This window comes from Mustelus asterias, chromosome 11 (assembly GCF_964213995.1).
Source record: "Mustelus asterias chromosome 11, sMusAst1.hap1.1, whole genome shotgun sequence".
Classification (NCBI taxonomy): Eukaryota; Metazoa; Chordata; class Chondrichthyes; order Carcharhiniformes; family Triakidae; genus Mustelus; species Mustelus asterias.
The window spans coordinates 11,815,377-11,829,083 of NC_135811.1; the positions used below are offsets into that span (position 1 = coordinate 11,815,377).

General features: G+C 39.7%; 2 protein-coding genes across 7 annotated transcripts in view; one reads left to right on the forward strand and one right to left on the reverse strand.

Annotated features, from left to right (window-relative positions):
• The window catches only part of LOC144500377 (uncharacterized), a 417,466-nt gene that overhangs the window by 58,950 nt on the left and 344,809 nt on the right, over positions 1 to 13,707 (forward strand). The gene's annotated exons all lie outside the window — the stretch shown is intronic.
• The window catches only part of sufu (suppressor of fused homolog (Drosophila)), a 138,385-nt gene continuing 130,234 nt past the window's right edge, over positions 5,557 to 13,707 (reverse strand). For all 6 annotated transcript variants that reach the window (XM_078223127.1, XM_078223128.1, XM_078223130.1 and 3 more), the window contains one exon: positions 5,557 to 8,064. In XM_078223127.1, coding sequence (XP_078079253.1) covers positions 7,975 to 8,064 — 90 coding nt within the window. In that variant the 3' untranslated portion in view covers positions 5,557 to 7,974. The remainder of the gene's footprint in view (positions 8,065 to 13,707) is intronic.

Sequence of the window (13,707 nt, forward strand, 5' to 3'; positions counted from 1 at the left end):
TTACAGCTAGCCAATTCCTGATCCAAACCGCTAAATCACCCTCAATTCCATGCCTCCGTATCTTCTGCAATAGCTTACTGTGGGGAACCTTATCAAACGCTTTACTGAAATCCATATACACCACATCAACTGCTTTACCCTCATCCACCTCTTTGGTCACCTTCTCAAAGAACTCAATAAGGTTTGTGAGGCATGACCTACCCTTCACAAAACCGTGTTGACTATCCCTAATCAAATTATTCCTTTCTAGAGGATTATAAATCCTATCTCTTATAATCCTTTCCAAAACTTTGCCCACAACAGAAGTAAGGCTCACTGGTCTATAATTACCAGGGTTGTCTCTACTCCCCTTCTTGAACAAGGGGATAACATTTGCCATCCTCCAGTCTTCTGGCACTATTTCTGTAGACAATGACGACATAAAGATCAAAGCCAAAGGCTCTGCAATCTCCTCCCTAGCCTCCCAGAGAATCCTGGGATTCTCATTGAATACTAATATATGTGACAAAATAAATTATAGATTAAATGGGGAGGCGATGGCCTGGTGGTATTATTGCTAGACTATTAATCCAGAGACTCAGCTAATGTTCTGGGGACCTGGGTTCGAATCCCACCACGGCAGATGGTGGAATTTGAATTTGATTTAAAAAAAAATATCTGGAATTAAAAAATCTACTGATGACCACTGTCGATTGTCGGGAAAACCCATCTGGTTCACTAATGTCCTTTAGGGAAGGAAATCTGCCGTCCTTACCTGGTCTGGCCTACATGTGACTCCAGAGCCCACGGCAATGTGGTTGACTTTCAACTGTCCTCCAAGGGCAACTAGGGATGGGCAATAAATGCTGGCCAGCAAGCTACGCCCATGTCCCACAAATGAATTAGAAAAAATTGTCAGCGATGAAATGACAACGCTGAGGTCAACGAAACCCATCCACAAATATCTAGAAATTTCTGTGGCATGTATTTCACCCTTTCACAACATCAGTTTTGAATCTAGTGCCAAGTTAAGGGGACCTCCAGCTGCAGTGTTGTCATCAAGGAGGGCAACAAATCATATTGAGGTATCCTCAGACAGCAAAGCAGGAAGAGAAAAAACACAATCCTTTGTTTTTTTTTATAGAACATAGAACAGTACAGCACAGAACAGGCCCTTCGGCCCACGATGTTGTGCCGAGCTTTATCCGAAACTAAGATCAAGCTATCCCACTCCCTATCATCCTGGTGTGCTCCATGTGCCTATCCAATAACCGCTTAAATGTTCCTAAAGTGTCTGACTCCACTATCACTGCAGGCAGTCCATTCCACACCCCAACCACTCTCTACGTAAAGAACCTACCTCTGATATCCTTCCTATATCTCCCACCATGAACCCTATAGTTATGCCCCCTTGTAATAGCTCCATCCACCCAAGGAAATAGTCTTTGAACGTTCACTCTATCTATCCCCTTCATCATTTTATAAACCTCTATTAAGTCTACCCTCAGCCTCCTCCGCTCCAGAGAGAACAACCCTAGCTCCCTCAACCTTTCCTCATAAGACCTACCCTCCAAACCAGGCAGCACCCTGGTAAATCTCCTCTGCACTCTTTCCAGCGCTTCCACATCCTTCTTATAGTGAGGTGACCAGAACTGCACACAATATTCCAAATGTGGTCTCACCAAGGTCCTGTACAGTTGCAGCATAACCCCACGGCTCTTAAACTCCAACCCCCTGTTAATAAAAGCTAACACACTATAGGCCTTCTTCACAGCTCTATCCACTTGAGTGGCAACCTTTAGAGATCTGTGGATATGGACCCCAAGATCTCTCTGTTCCTTCACAGTCTTCAGAACCCTACCTTTGACCCTGTAATCCACATTATGGTTAACAAATTATGAAATAAATAATCGGGACATACACATAGGGTTAAGGTAGAAGGTCTCATGTACTTAAAAGAAAATTTATCGTATTGGAGAAATATGACATCCAACAGATATAAAATTACTCTTTCAGGGCCAGGGTTGCAGCTAAGCATCAATTATGCACCTAGGTTGACATTTCAAATTTAGTTACACCTCATGGTAGTAGTGGAGAAACACAGAATGGGTCTCGGGGAGAGTCAAAAACATTGGAAGGCAGTGAGTGGAAGGTGGATGGCAGGAAAAGAAGAGAAAGAATTCACACTTGTTCTCATGCAACTTTCAGCTGAAGCATGCATCAAATGAGCTCCGGCAGCAGCCTCGGCTAGGTATTCTAGACTACGGTACATTGCATACAACAGGGAACGATTTAATACGAAAAAGCATTGTAAACTGAGAGAAGTGCAGTGTAGAACTTCAAAAGGACTGATAATTTGGTGGAGAGGGCAGATAGATTGCAGATGAAGTTCAATGAGGAGAAATGTAAGGTGATGCATTTTGGTAGGAAGAACATGGACAGGCAATATAAAACAATGGGTACAATTCTTAAGGTGTGCAGGAGCAGATGGACCTGGGTGTATATGTTCATTGAACACTCAGATTACAGTTAAACTTTAAAATCTTGAGCAATTTAGATAATTTGTAAATACCTGAATGAGTCAGCAAGTTCTTTTGCAAATAAATCAAAGAGTTTCTTTTGGCAGAGAAATATAAACATTTTTCTGCCTGCACATGTGTCATCACCTGTTTCACATCAAACAGGTGGCAAGTTTATTGGTTGGAAACACTGTAAAACTTGAATTCCCTTTGGTAACTTTTCTTTGAAGTGGGGCAGAGGTAAAAAGTGTTTATATCAGTTCCATGCAATCTTGTGGAGTAAGAATGCATTCTATTTTCAATGAAATAAAAGTTAATGCAGCTTTAAACGTATCAAACTACCTCGTTCGTTGAATAAAAATCACGGTCCTAACCTTAATCCAAAGTTGATGGTTTTGGAGCCATAGGAAGAAAAATGATTTTCAGCAGTCCAGTGAGGAAGTCCTTAATGTTCCTTTCTTCCCATCCCTTCTAATTTTAGCCTTTTTCTCCAATCGCGATGAAGGTGCCAGTTCCTGCTATGACTCGGATGTCCAACCTGCAGTTGCTTGAACTCTGGTAATGTCTTCAAGCCCGGGTAACTAAGCTCTATTTGTGCTTCTATTTTATACTTGCCATTTGTAATTGCTGGCATGTTGAACACACGTAGTGCATAAAATACTACACAGCACAGATAAAGCAAGTGTTATGAGAGGACAAACAAAATTTAAAAAGAATAAATTTACAACAAATGTCTCAAAAACCATGCTCAAAGAGTGATCTATGGGGGAAGTGAGGGGAAGCAGCAGCAGTCAGTTTGTTGCTAATCTTTTAAAATATTTTGTAATATTTGCAAAACAAATAAGTTTGGAATCCAGCATTTGAATCTGCTTCTTGGGAATCTTGGAAGCTAAAATATTTCACTCATGAATTGTTATGTGACGCAGTAAATACATGCTTAATTGCTTTACTATCATGTCCTTTATGCATTTATTTTTAAATAAGATTTTTGTGATTCATATATGAACATGAACCAAATGAGGTTGTGATTTCAACAATCCATTGGCTTTTGGACGAGATGCCATTTTGGATAGAATCATAAGAGTTAGAGAGGTTTACAGCATGCAAACAGGCCCTTCGGTCCAACTTGTCCATGCCGCCCTACGTGTATCCTATGGATATGTATCCTATTTCTGTACTGGCACCAATTTCTTATTTTTCAGTTCTGAAGCATGAACAGAGATGTTTACCAACTATTTCTTTTTCTTACAAATTGGCTTGTAACTTCCTGGTTCCCAAGCATTGGATTTGAGGGTTACCCCAATGATGCACTGGGGAATCCCTCTTGAAAGTTCCGTGTTAGGGTTTACCTGGCAATTGTCCAGAACTGTTAACATCCTCTGGACAATTGTGCTGGGCTGGGAAAAATCAGACAAAGTGATTTAAATTGCTAACTTCAAATGGTTCTGCCAGTTTTAGCCTGATAGTTACTGTGAAAGAGTTAGAAGTAATAAAAGCACTTATAACTCCTGAGTAGTTATTTTAAACACACAAATGGGGCCTCACATTGGACATCCTGCACACCAATAACTCCTACATCACACCCACCCCGCCAAACCAGGCAAGACCCTGGCCCGACCCACCACCAGCTCCCCACCTTGGTCCAACTCCGACTGCGCACCACCCGACCCCCAACTCCCTGCCCCCATCACGGGGCCTGGGTCTCCCCCATTCCGACGCTGGCCCCCTTGTGTCCCTAACCCGTCCCTGCCCATTTCGACTGACTCCCTAGGGGGAGTCCCTCCTGTCTGACTCTGCCCTCCTTCTGATTTCTGAATCCCTATTTACTTTTCAAACCCATCTTCTGCCCTTAAATTGTCCCTTTATTCATTTGCTCTACAGCAGCTAATGCTGTAAAAAGGAGGGTGTGTCTTTCCTCTCTGTGGTACACTTACTCCATGCTGATGCAGCCGGTGGGTGGGGGGGTAGTTTGCTGCTCCTGTCTCACAATACATTCTTCCTTGTAAATATTTCATAATTGTAACACCTACAAGACGGATTTTGTGAACTATCTGGTACAGAAGTAAAGCTGTAAAACCATCTCGCATTTTTATGTTAGTTTAAATCCATCAGTAACAAAGGTTTATATTCAAAATAATAGCCATTAAAAAGGCATTAAGTCATTGCAATGGGTGGCTTAGTCAGCAGTCTCAACACCTAGTTCTCATGCACATCTATTAAGGGAAACAATTTCAAATTTCTACTAGGTTAGAGCATGCAAAACAAAAATAAAAGCCAAACTGTTGCAGTGTACAAGTGAAATAATGCTATCACTAGGGATGGTAACTGTGTGACAACACCAGGTTGAAAATGAGAAAGGCAGATACTGAGCACGGTAGTCATCATTCTTAAATATTAATGTAAAACCATCTCGCATTTTTATGTTAGTTTAAATCCATCAGTAACAAAGGTTTATATTCAAAATAATAGTCATTAAAAAGGCATTAAGTCATTGCAATGGGTGGCTTAGTCAGCAGTCTCAACACCTAGTTCTCATGCATATCTATTAAGGGAAACAATTTCAAATTTCTACTAGGTTAGAGCATGCAAAACAAAAATAAAAGCCAAACTGTTGCAGTGTACAAGTGAAATAATGCTATCACTAGGGATGGTAACTGTGTGACAACACCAGGTTGAAAATGAGAAAGGCAGATACTGAGCACGGTAGTCATCATTCTTAAATATTAATGCCTGTAAGACTACCCTGTCAGGTAAGAGAGACAGTCAAGTCTTTTCTTTTAAGAGACTTCAGGGGAAAATACGTCATGAATTACAAATAATTTAGCTCCAGGATAGCAATCCAGGCTTTTATGACTGCAACAGGCAAAGGCATACAATGAGAAAAAAATCCCAGTTCTTAATGTTCTCATTAAAAAAATAAGCAAATCCAAACTAGATTTTTCTTTCAAAGTGGTGGGGGAAGAAATAATTTGACAGATGAAATGCAAAACCTGCTCTGTAAACCAACTAGATAAAAATCCTCATTGCAAATGTTTGGAGTGAGAAAGATGTGAAATATGATTATGTAGAGTAGACATTTATTTGTGGGTAAATAGATGACTGCATACAGAGAAAACAAATTAAACCTTTTGAAATTATCAAGTAAATTATTTTAATACACTTAGAGATTATTAATGAAACAGTGTAGTGATTCACAAAAATATTACAAAAGTCAAGTGCAAGCCAAGCTGCACTATACACAAGTTTGAAAAATTTACATTAGACAACTAAAATAAAAACATTTTTAAAACCTGTGCTAGTAATCTTCATTTTAAAAAAGTATCTAAGAACCATGCGCTAAACTGCAGCTTTGCAGGAGTCTTCAAAATCAAACCTTTAGAGTGACTCTAGATTCTATGAAAAATAAAACACTGCACACAAAAAGAAGAGATGAACTACAAAAATGTTCACCTAGAAAGTTGATTGCATGCTACTATTGTAGTGAATTGAAGTCTCTTACTTTTAACCAATCTGTTACAATATCTGGCTTTAACCACTTCCAGAGGCAGGGTGATGTTGGTTTTTTTCTCAGTTCCAGAAAACTCACATTAAATATTGAACTGATTAAATCTCCTTTGATACTGGTGACTATATTAATTAAAACCATTAAATTTCAGTTGCCAACCAGAATTAATCACCTTTGAATGCAGTTGGCAATATTCGATTTTATGTCATGCCTAACCTCAAAAGAGACTGCATAACAAGGACTGCCACCGAGTAAAGCAGTTCCAGAAACAGAGCCACAATAGTCTACTGAAGTAGAGTTTGAACAGTCACCAACCTTACATCAGCTTTCAAGCTGCTTTATTTGGGAGAGCTGGTAAAATAGTTTTTCAAAGTGGTCAACCAGACACAGGATCATCCTGTACGTTTGTATTTACAAATCGGTTTTTGTCCTGAAAGATGATTCAAACAACATCCTCTTTGAAGATTAAGGCTGTTATTAGCGGCTGAATATAGGTTCCCATATACTCATTTGTAAAGTGACAATTTTACTGATGACTAACCATCTTAGGTGAGTGTTTTATTTAAAAAAAAACATGTCCTACTTTAAGTAACTGGTCATTAAAAAGAAACAGTTACTAAATCAATGTTGCTGAAAAGATACATTTTATACTTTGCCCAATTTTTTCGTATGTTTTCCAATTATTTCAGAAGTCTTGTCAGTGCTAATCCTTTACAAATCACTAGTTACAAATCACTAGTTAAACCTAAACTAAGAGTATTGTGTCCAATTCTGGGCACCAAACTTTAGGAAGGCTGTTAAGATCTTCCTTTAGAAAGGCTGTCAAGAGGAAATTTATCAGAATTATGACAAGGATGAGGGACTTCAGTTATGTAGAGAGACTAGAGAAATTTGGTTTGTTATCCTTGGAGCGAATAAAGTGGAGAGAAGATTTAACAGAGGTGTTCAAAATCATGATGGGTTTCTATAGAGTAACTGAGGGGAAAATGTTTCCAGAAGCAGGAGTGTTGATAATCAGAAGGCAGATTTGACATAATTAGCAAAAGAATCAATAGGGAAATTAGGAGAATCTTTGTACGAAATCATGGTCTGGAATGTACTGCCTGAAAGAGCGGTGGACACAAATTTAATAGTACTTTACAAAAGGGAATCTTACGTATATTTGAAGATCAGAAATTTATAACATTTTGAGAAAAAGCATGGGAGCAAGATTAACTTGATAGCTCTTTCAAAATGCTGGCATCTACCTGATGGGCAGAATGACCCACTTCTGTGCTATCAAACTTTACAATTCCATGCAATGGACAAAATTAAATAACCCCATCAAAGATTGAAACTGCTAATAATTAACTTTTAGGAAACAAAAGTGGTTAATGCAAGGCACTTCCAAATACCTGTTTGAATAGAGCAAGGCTAAGATTGATTTGTCACCAGTATGAAAGGAAAATATTAAACAGCATAAGTGTCTGAGCTTCTCCCTTTTTAACCAGTTATCTTCTTGCACACCTTTGCTTCTTTTTTAAAAAAAATCAATCTTCAGGGGAAAGGATATAAAAGTACAAAACTAATCTGAACTAATGCAAAATAAGTTACCTGCCAGTGGAATATGTCTTTGGCATGATCCACGTATCAACAGGACAAGTACAATTCGAGGCACGCAGTACTTGGTCGGCACTTCAGTCAACAGAGATAAGACAGGCATGATAAGCTACAAAAAAACCATAAAGTATGTGCAACTGATTTCCTGCCCCCATATTGTCTTTAATATACTAGGTATGGCGAGCTAAAATACACAGTCTCCAGTTTAATTGGGATGGATTTAATATTAGTGTTACTTCTTCTACAGCTTGAAGCTACGACTGTGCAGCCACCGTTTCTAAACTGTTATGTACTGCAAAATTACTTTTGCAAGCTAAGAAGTAAATGCAAGGTATTTTTACATAGATAACATTTAATCTTTAGTGTTCTTGGCTACTGCAAAGGACAGTCAAATGCAGATTCAGGTAATATTGTGATTTTCAGTTTTTTCTCTGGCCAGCTGTACTCCTTTGGCAGCTTCACCTGAAAAAAAATTAAATAGTAAATATAGATTCAGATGAAAAACAAACTGTAAATGGTATAAATGTGAAATAAAAACATAAAGTTCTATAAGTAAACATGAGCATTTGAAGAGAATGGCAATGTTAATAGCGCCGGCTTTGATGTTGAAAATGACAGCACATGAACAGTGCACACTGTTATAACATGGAAATTGGTCAGCAACTTGGGGCGAAGAGCAAATATCTTATGGACTGCAAGTTGCTTGACAATTTGCACAGTTTCGCCATCAGCTTTATAAAAGCAGCTGATCCTCAACAGTCCCATGATTTTCATGATCAGTACAACACTAGCATCTACCCGGCAATGTGGAAAATTGCCCAAGTATGTCCTGTAGACAAAGAACAGAACAAATACAACTTGGCCAATTTCAGTCTACTCTTGACCATAACGTGGTGGAAGCAACTCTTAGTGAGCAATAACCTACTCACAGACGCTCAGTTTGGGTTCTGCCAGGGTCACACTCCTGACCTCATACAGCCTTGGTTCAAACATGGGAAAAAGAGCTGAATGCCAGAGATGAGGTGAGAGTTACTGCTCTTGCATTCAACACAGTATTTGACAGAGTATGGCATCAAGCAGCCCTAGCAAAACAACTGGAGTCCATGAGAATCAGGAGGAAACACTTCCATTGGTTGGAGTCATACCTGGCACAAAGGAAGATGGTTGTGGTGATTGCAGATCAATCATCTCAGCTGCAGGAGTTCCTCCAGGTAGTGTCCTAGGCCCAACCATGTTCAGCTGCTTCATCAATGACCTTCCTTCCATCATAAGGTCAGAAGTGGGGATGTTCATTGATGACTGCACAATGTTCAGTATCATTTGTGAATCTTTAGATACTGAAGCAGTCCATGTCAAATTGCAGCAAGATCTAGACAATATCCAGGCTTGGGTTGACAAGTGGCACGTAACCTTCACGCCCAAAATGCTGGGCGATGACCATCTCCAAAAAGAGAGGATTTAACCATTACCCTTTGACATTCAATGGCATTATCATTGCTGAATCTCCACTAGCAACATCCGGAGGGCTACCATTGACTAGAAACTGAACTGAACTGGCCATATAAATATGGTGGTCATATAAATACCAGAACAGATCAAAGGCTTGGAATCCTGCAGCGAGTAGCTCACCTCCTAACCCCCAAAAGCTGTCCACCATCTACAAGCCACAAGTCGGGTGCATAATGGAATACTCTCCTCTTGCTTGGATCAGTGCAGCTCCAATGATACTCTCGAAGTTTGACATCATCCAGGACAAAGCAGCCCACCTGATTGCTACCCCTTCCACAAACAATCAATCCCATCACCACCGATGAACAGGAACAACTATGTGTACCATCTACAAGACGCACTGCAAGAACTCACAATGGTTCCTTAGGCAGCACCTTCCAAACCAATTACCAATCCCATCTAGAAGGCTAAGAGCAGCAGATACCCAAGAAAACCACCTGGAGGTTCCCCTCTAAGTCAATTACCATCTTGACTTGGAGATATACCACTGTTCCTTCACTGTTGCTGGGTCACAATCCTGGAACTCCCTCCTTAACAACACTGTAGGTGTACTTACACCTCAGGGATTGCAGCTGTTCAAGAAGGTAGCTCACCATGGCCTTCTCAAGGGCAACTAGGGATGGGCAATAAATGTGGGTTATTAATTTAATAAATAAAGTTATTAAGCCAGCAATGCCCACATCCCATAGACAAATAAAATAATTAATTGCCCATTAACTTGCCACAGAAGTTATGTTTAGTACTTAATGGCATAAGAACCCTTTTAACCATATGATTAGTCTTCCAATCAACTGCTTTTGCCCAGAGAGTGAACAAATGTGAAAAGACTTGTTCCTTTAGATAGTGAAATGCTAGAGCTTTTTAAAATGTCACGTCTCAAAATGCTATCTTTTTTCTTCTCCTTCGTCTCTTCTCACTTTCTCTCTCAATCCAATCTTTCTTCATTTGTCTGTCTCTTCTCACTTTCTCAATGAATTTTTCTTTATTTGTCTTTCAATACCTGTTTTAGCATTGAATTCACTCGTAACTTATTTCCTCATTTATATCTGGGTGAATTGCTCCTGTAATGGGCAGCATAGACATGATGAGCCAAATGGCCTCCTTCTGTGCAGGAAGCATTCTATAATTCTATCTCAATCCCTAAACCCCACTGGTTGAGGAGGTGCACTGTATTTTGTTGTTGACCAAGGTCTCTGTTGCCTTTGTTGAACTGTTATCAGTTTGCACTTGCAGCAGTTTTGCGAATAAAATGTGTTTTGAGCTAAAGGATGTAGAAGCTGGCTAACAGGACATCTGTCATTTGGAAAATGTTAGAGTCCATTATAAAAGGATGTACCAGCAGAGCATTTAGAAAGATATAATATAATCATGCAGAATCAGCATGGCTTCACGAAGGGGAAATCATGCCTGGCAAATTTATTAGAATTCTTTGAGGTGGTAACAAGCAGGATAGATAAAGGAAAACCAGTAAGTGTAATATACTTGGATTTCCAAAAAGTGTTCACAAAGGTACTGCACAAAAGACTACTCAATAAGATAAGAGCCCATGATGTTGGAGCATTATATTAGCATGGATAGAAAACTGACTCCTCATAGAAGGCAGAGAGTTGGGATAAGAGGGGCATTTTCAGAAGCAAACCTGTAACTAGTGGCATCCCACAGTGATCATTCATCTGGGCACAATTATTTACAATATATATTAATGACTCGGACGAGGGAAGTTATTGCCAAGTTTGCGGATGACACAAAAATAGGTGGGAAGGAAATAAGTGAGGATGACACAAAGAGTCTACAGGGGGATATAGACAGGTTAAGTGAATGGGCAAAAACTTGGCAGATGGAATATAATGTAGGAAAATGTGAAATTATGCACTTTGGTAGGAAGAATAAAGGAGCTGAATATTATTTAAATGGAAAAGACTGCAGAAAACTGCAGCACAGAGAGATTTGGGGGTCCGTCCTTGTGTATAAATCACAAAAAGCTAGCATGCAAGTTCAGAAGGTAATTGGGAAGGCAAATGGAATGTTGGCCTTTTCAAAAGCAATGGAGAACAAAAATTGGGAAATCTTGCTAAAACTATACAAGGTACTAGTTACATCACGCCTAGAATACTGTGAACCTTTTTGGTTCCCTTATCTAAGGAAAGATGTACTAGCATTGGAGGCGGTCCAGAGAAGGTTCATTATGTTAATCCCAAGTATGGAAGGAGTTTTTTATGAAGAGAGGTGGAGTAATTGGTCCTGTACTCAGTGGAGTTCAGAAGAATGAGAGGCAGCCTTATTGAGACATATAGTATTCTCAGAGGGCTTGACAGGATAGATGCCGAGAGGTTGTTTCCTCTTCTGGGAGAGTCTAGGACCAGAGGGCATAATCTCAGAGTAAGGGATCACCCTTTTAAGACAGAGATCATTTCTTCTCTGAGGGTAGTGAATCTGTGGAATTCTTCATCGCAGAGGGCTGTAGAGGCTGGATCATTAAGTATGTTCAAGGCTGAGATGGACAGATTTTTAATCAGTAAGGGGATCAAGGGTTATGGGGGTAAGGCAGGAAAGTGGAGTTGAGTATTATCACATCAGATCAGTCATGATCTCACTGAATGGTGGAGCAGATTTGATGGGCTGAATGGCCTATTTCTGCTCCTCTGTCTTATGGTCCCACAATGAAATTGCCCATGACAACAAATTCTCAGTCAATGCTTAAGAGGGTGATCTGTTCCAACAAAAGATATCAGATACAATAATGCACTTCATCTCTTCAGCTGCAGAAGGAGCTCTGGTACAACCCAATAGAATATCTTACATCTGCATGCACTTTCTCCACTATAAATTCCCTATATCTACATGTATAATGGGAACTGCCTATGTGCACTTAACAGGCTGCAATCACATCTCTGTCCTCTCTCCTGGAGAGATGCCAGCAGTTTCCATTATAAATATGGGCATAGAAAAATATAATGGAAATACAAAGATAATGGAAGAGTGCATCACTTTTAAATGGAACCTAATTGTGCCTGCACGTTCTGGTGCAAAATTATCTTCTGCCTTATATCCCAATTTCACTTGAAGACCACAATTGATTGTGATTCCCCATCTGCAACAACGTGGGTAATTAATTTATAAAAACATATCTGTAATAGAAAATTGTTTCAACAGATTACAGAAGATCAAGTTTACCAGGACTTGATTTCCTCATCATTTAACTGGTTTAAGATCATACTTATGGACAGAAAACCAGTAGTGCACAAAACAGAGAAGGAAGTTCTTTCATTTTTAATTACAGTGGCCATTAATATAGATTTTACTTGTTTACAATTATAACTATGGTTCATTTATTAAACTATAAACAGATATACAAAGTAACTGTAATAAGCTTTAACTAGCTAACTTTAACCAGCCTTCCGTTCCTGGTCCCCAGCTAGCCAAATTATAAATGGCTCCCTTGCTTCTGTTGTCCCTCTCTCCCCTAAACCAGTTGTCCTGCTCCTCAAAATATCAACCCTTGACCCCACCATCTTTGCAAACTACCACATCACCTCCAACATCCTTCAGCATGTTGTCACCACCCAAACCCATTGCCACCTTTTCCAGAATTCCATGTTTGAATTCCTCCAATCAGGTTTCTGCCCCTACCACAGTATCACAACAGCTCTTATTAAAGGCACAAATGACATCCAATTTGACTGTGAAAGATGTAAACTTTCCTCCTTGATCTGTCTGCAGCCTCTAACACAGTTGACCACACCATTCTCCTCTAACTCCTCGCCACAGCCATTCAGCTGGGTGGGGCTGTTCTCACCTGGTTCTACTCTTATGTATCTAACTGTCACCGGAGAATCACTTAGAATGGTTTATTTTCTTTCTTCTACACCATTACCTATGGGGTCCCCAAAAGATCTATCCTTGATTTTCTCCTATTTCTCTGCTTGCTGCCGCTTGGTGAGATCATCTGAAATTAAGTTTTCATATTTATGCCGATGAAACCTAGCTCTACTTCACCACAACCTCACTCGACATCTCCACTGTTGCTAAATTATCAGACTGCTTATCCAACATCCCATACTAGATGAGAAGAAATTTCCTCCTACTAAATACTGGAAAGTCTAATGCCCTTGTGTTTGGGTCTCTCCCCAAACTATGATTCCTGGCTAGCAACTTCATATGTAACTCTTAGGCAATGGCTTGAGATTAAGCCAGTCTTTCTAAGTGGCAGGCCGTGACTAGTGGGGTCCCACAGGGATCAGTGATTGGGCCTCAGCTATTCACAATAGACATCAATGATTTGGATGAGAGAGCTAAAGGTAATATTTATAAGTTTGCTGATGACACGAAACTTGGTGAGAAGGTGAGTGGTGAGGAGGATGTTAAAAAGCTTCAAGGTGATTTAGACAAGTTGAGTGAGTGGGCAAATACGTGGCAGATGTAGTAGAATGTGGATAAATGTGAAGTTATCCACTTTGGATAGAGAATCAGAATGACAGAGTTTTATTTAAATAGGGATAGATTGGGAAATTATGACGTACAAAGGGACCTAGTCACTGAAAGCAAGCATGCAGGTACAGCAAACAGTTAGGAAGGCAAATGGTATGTTAGCCTTCA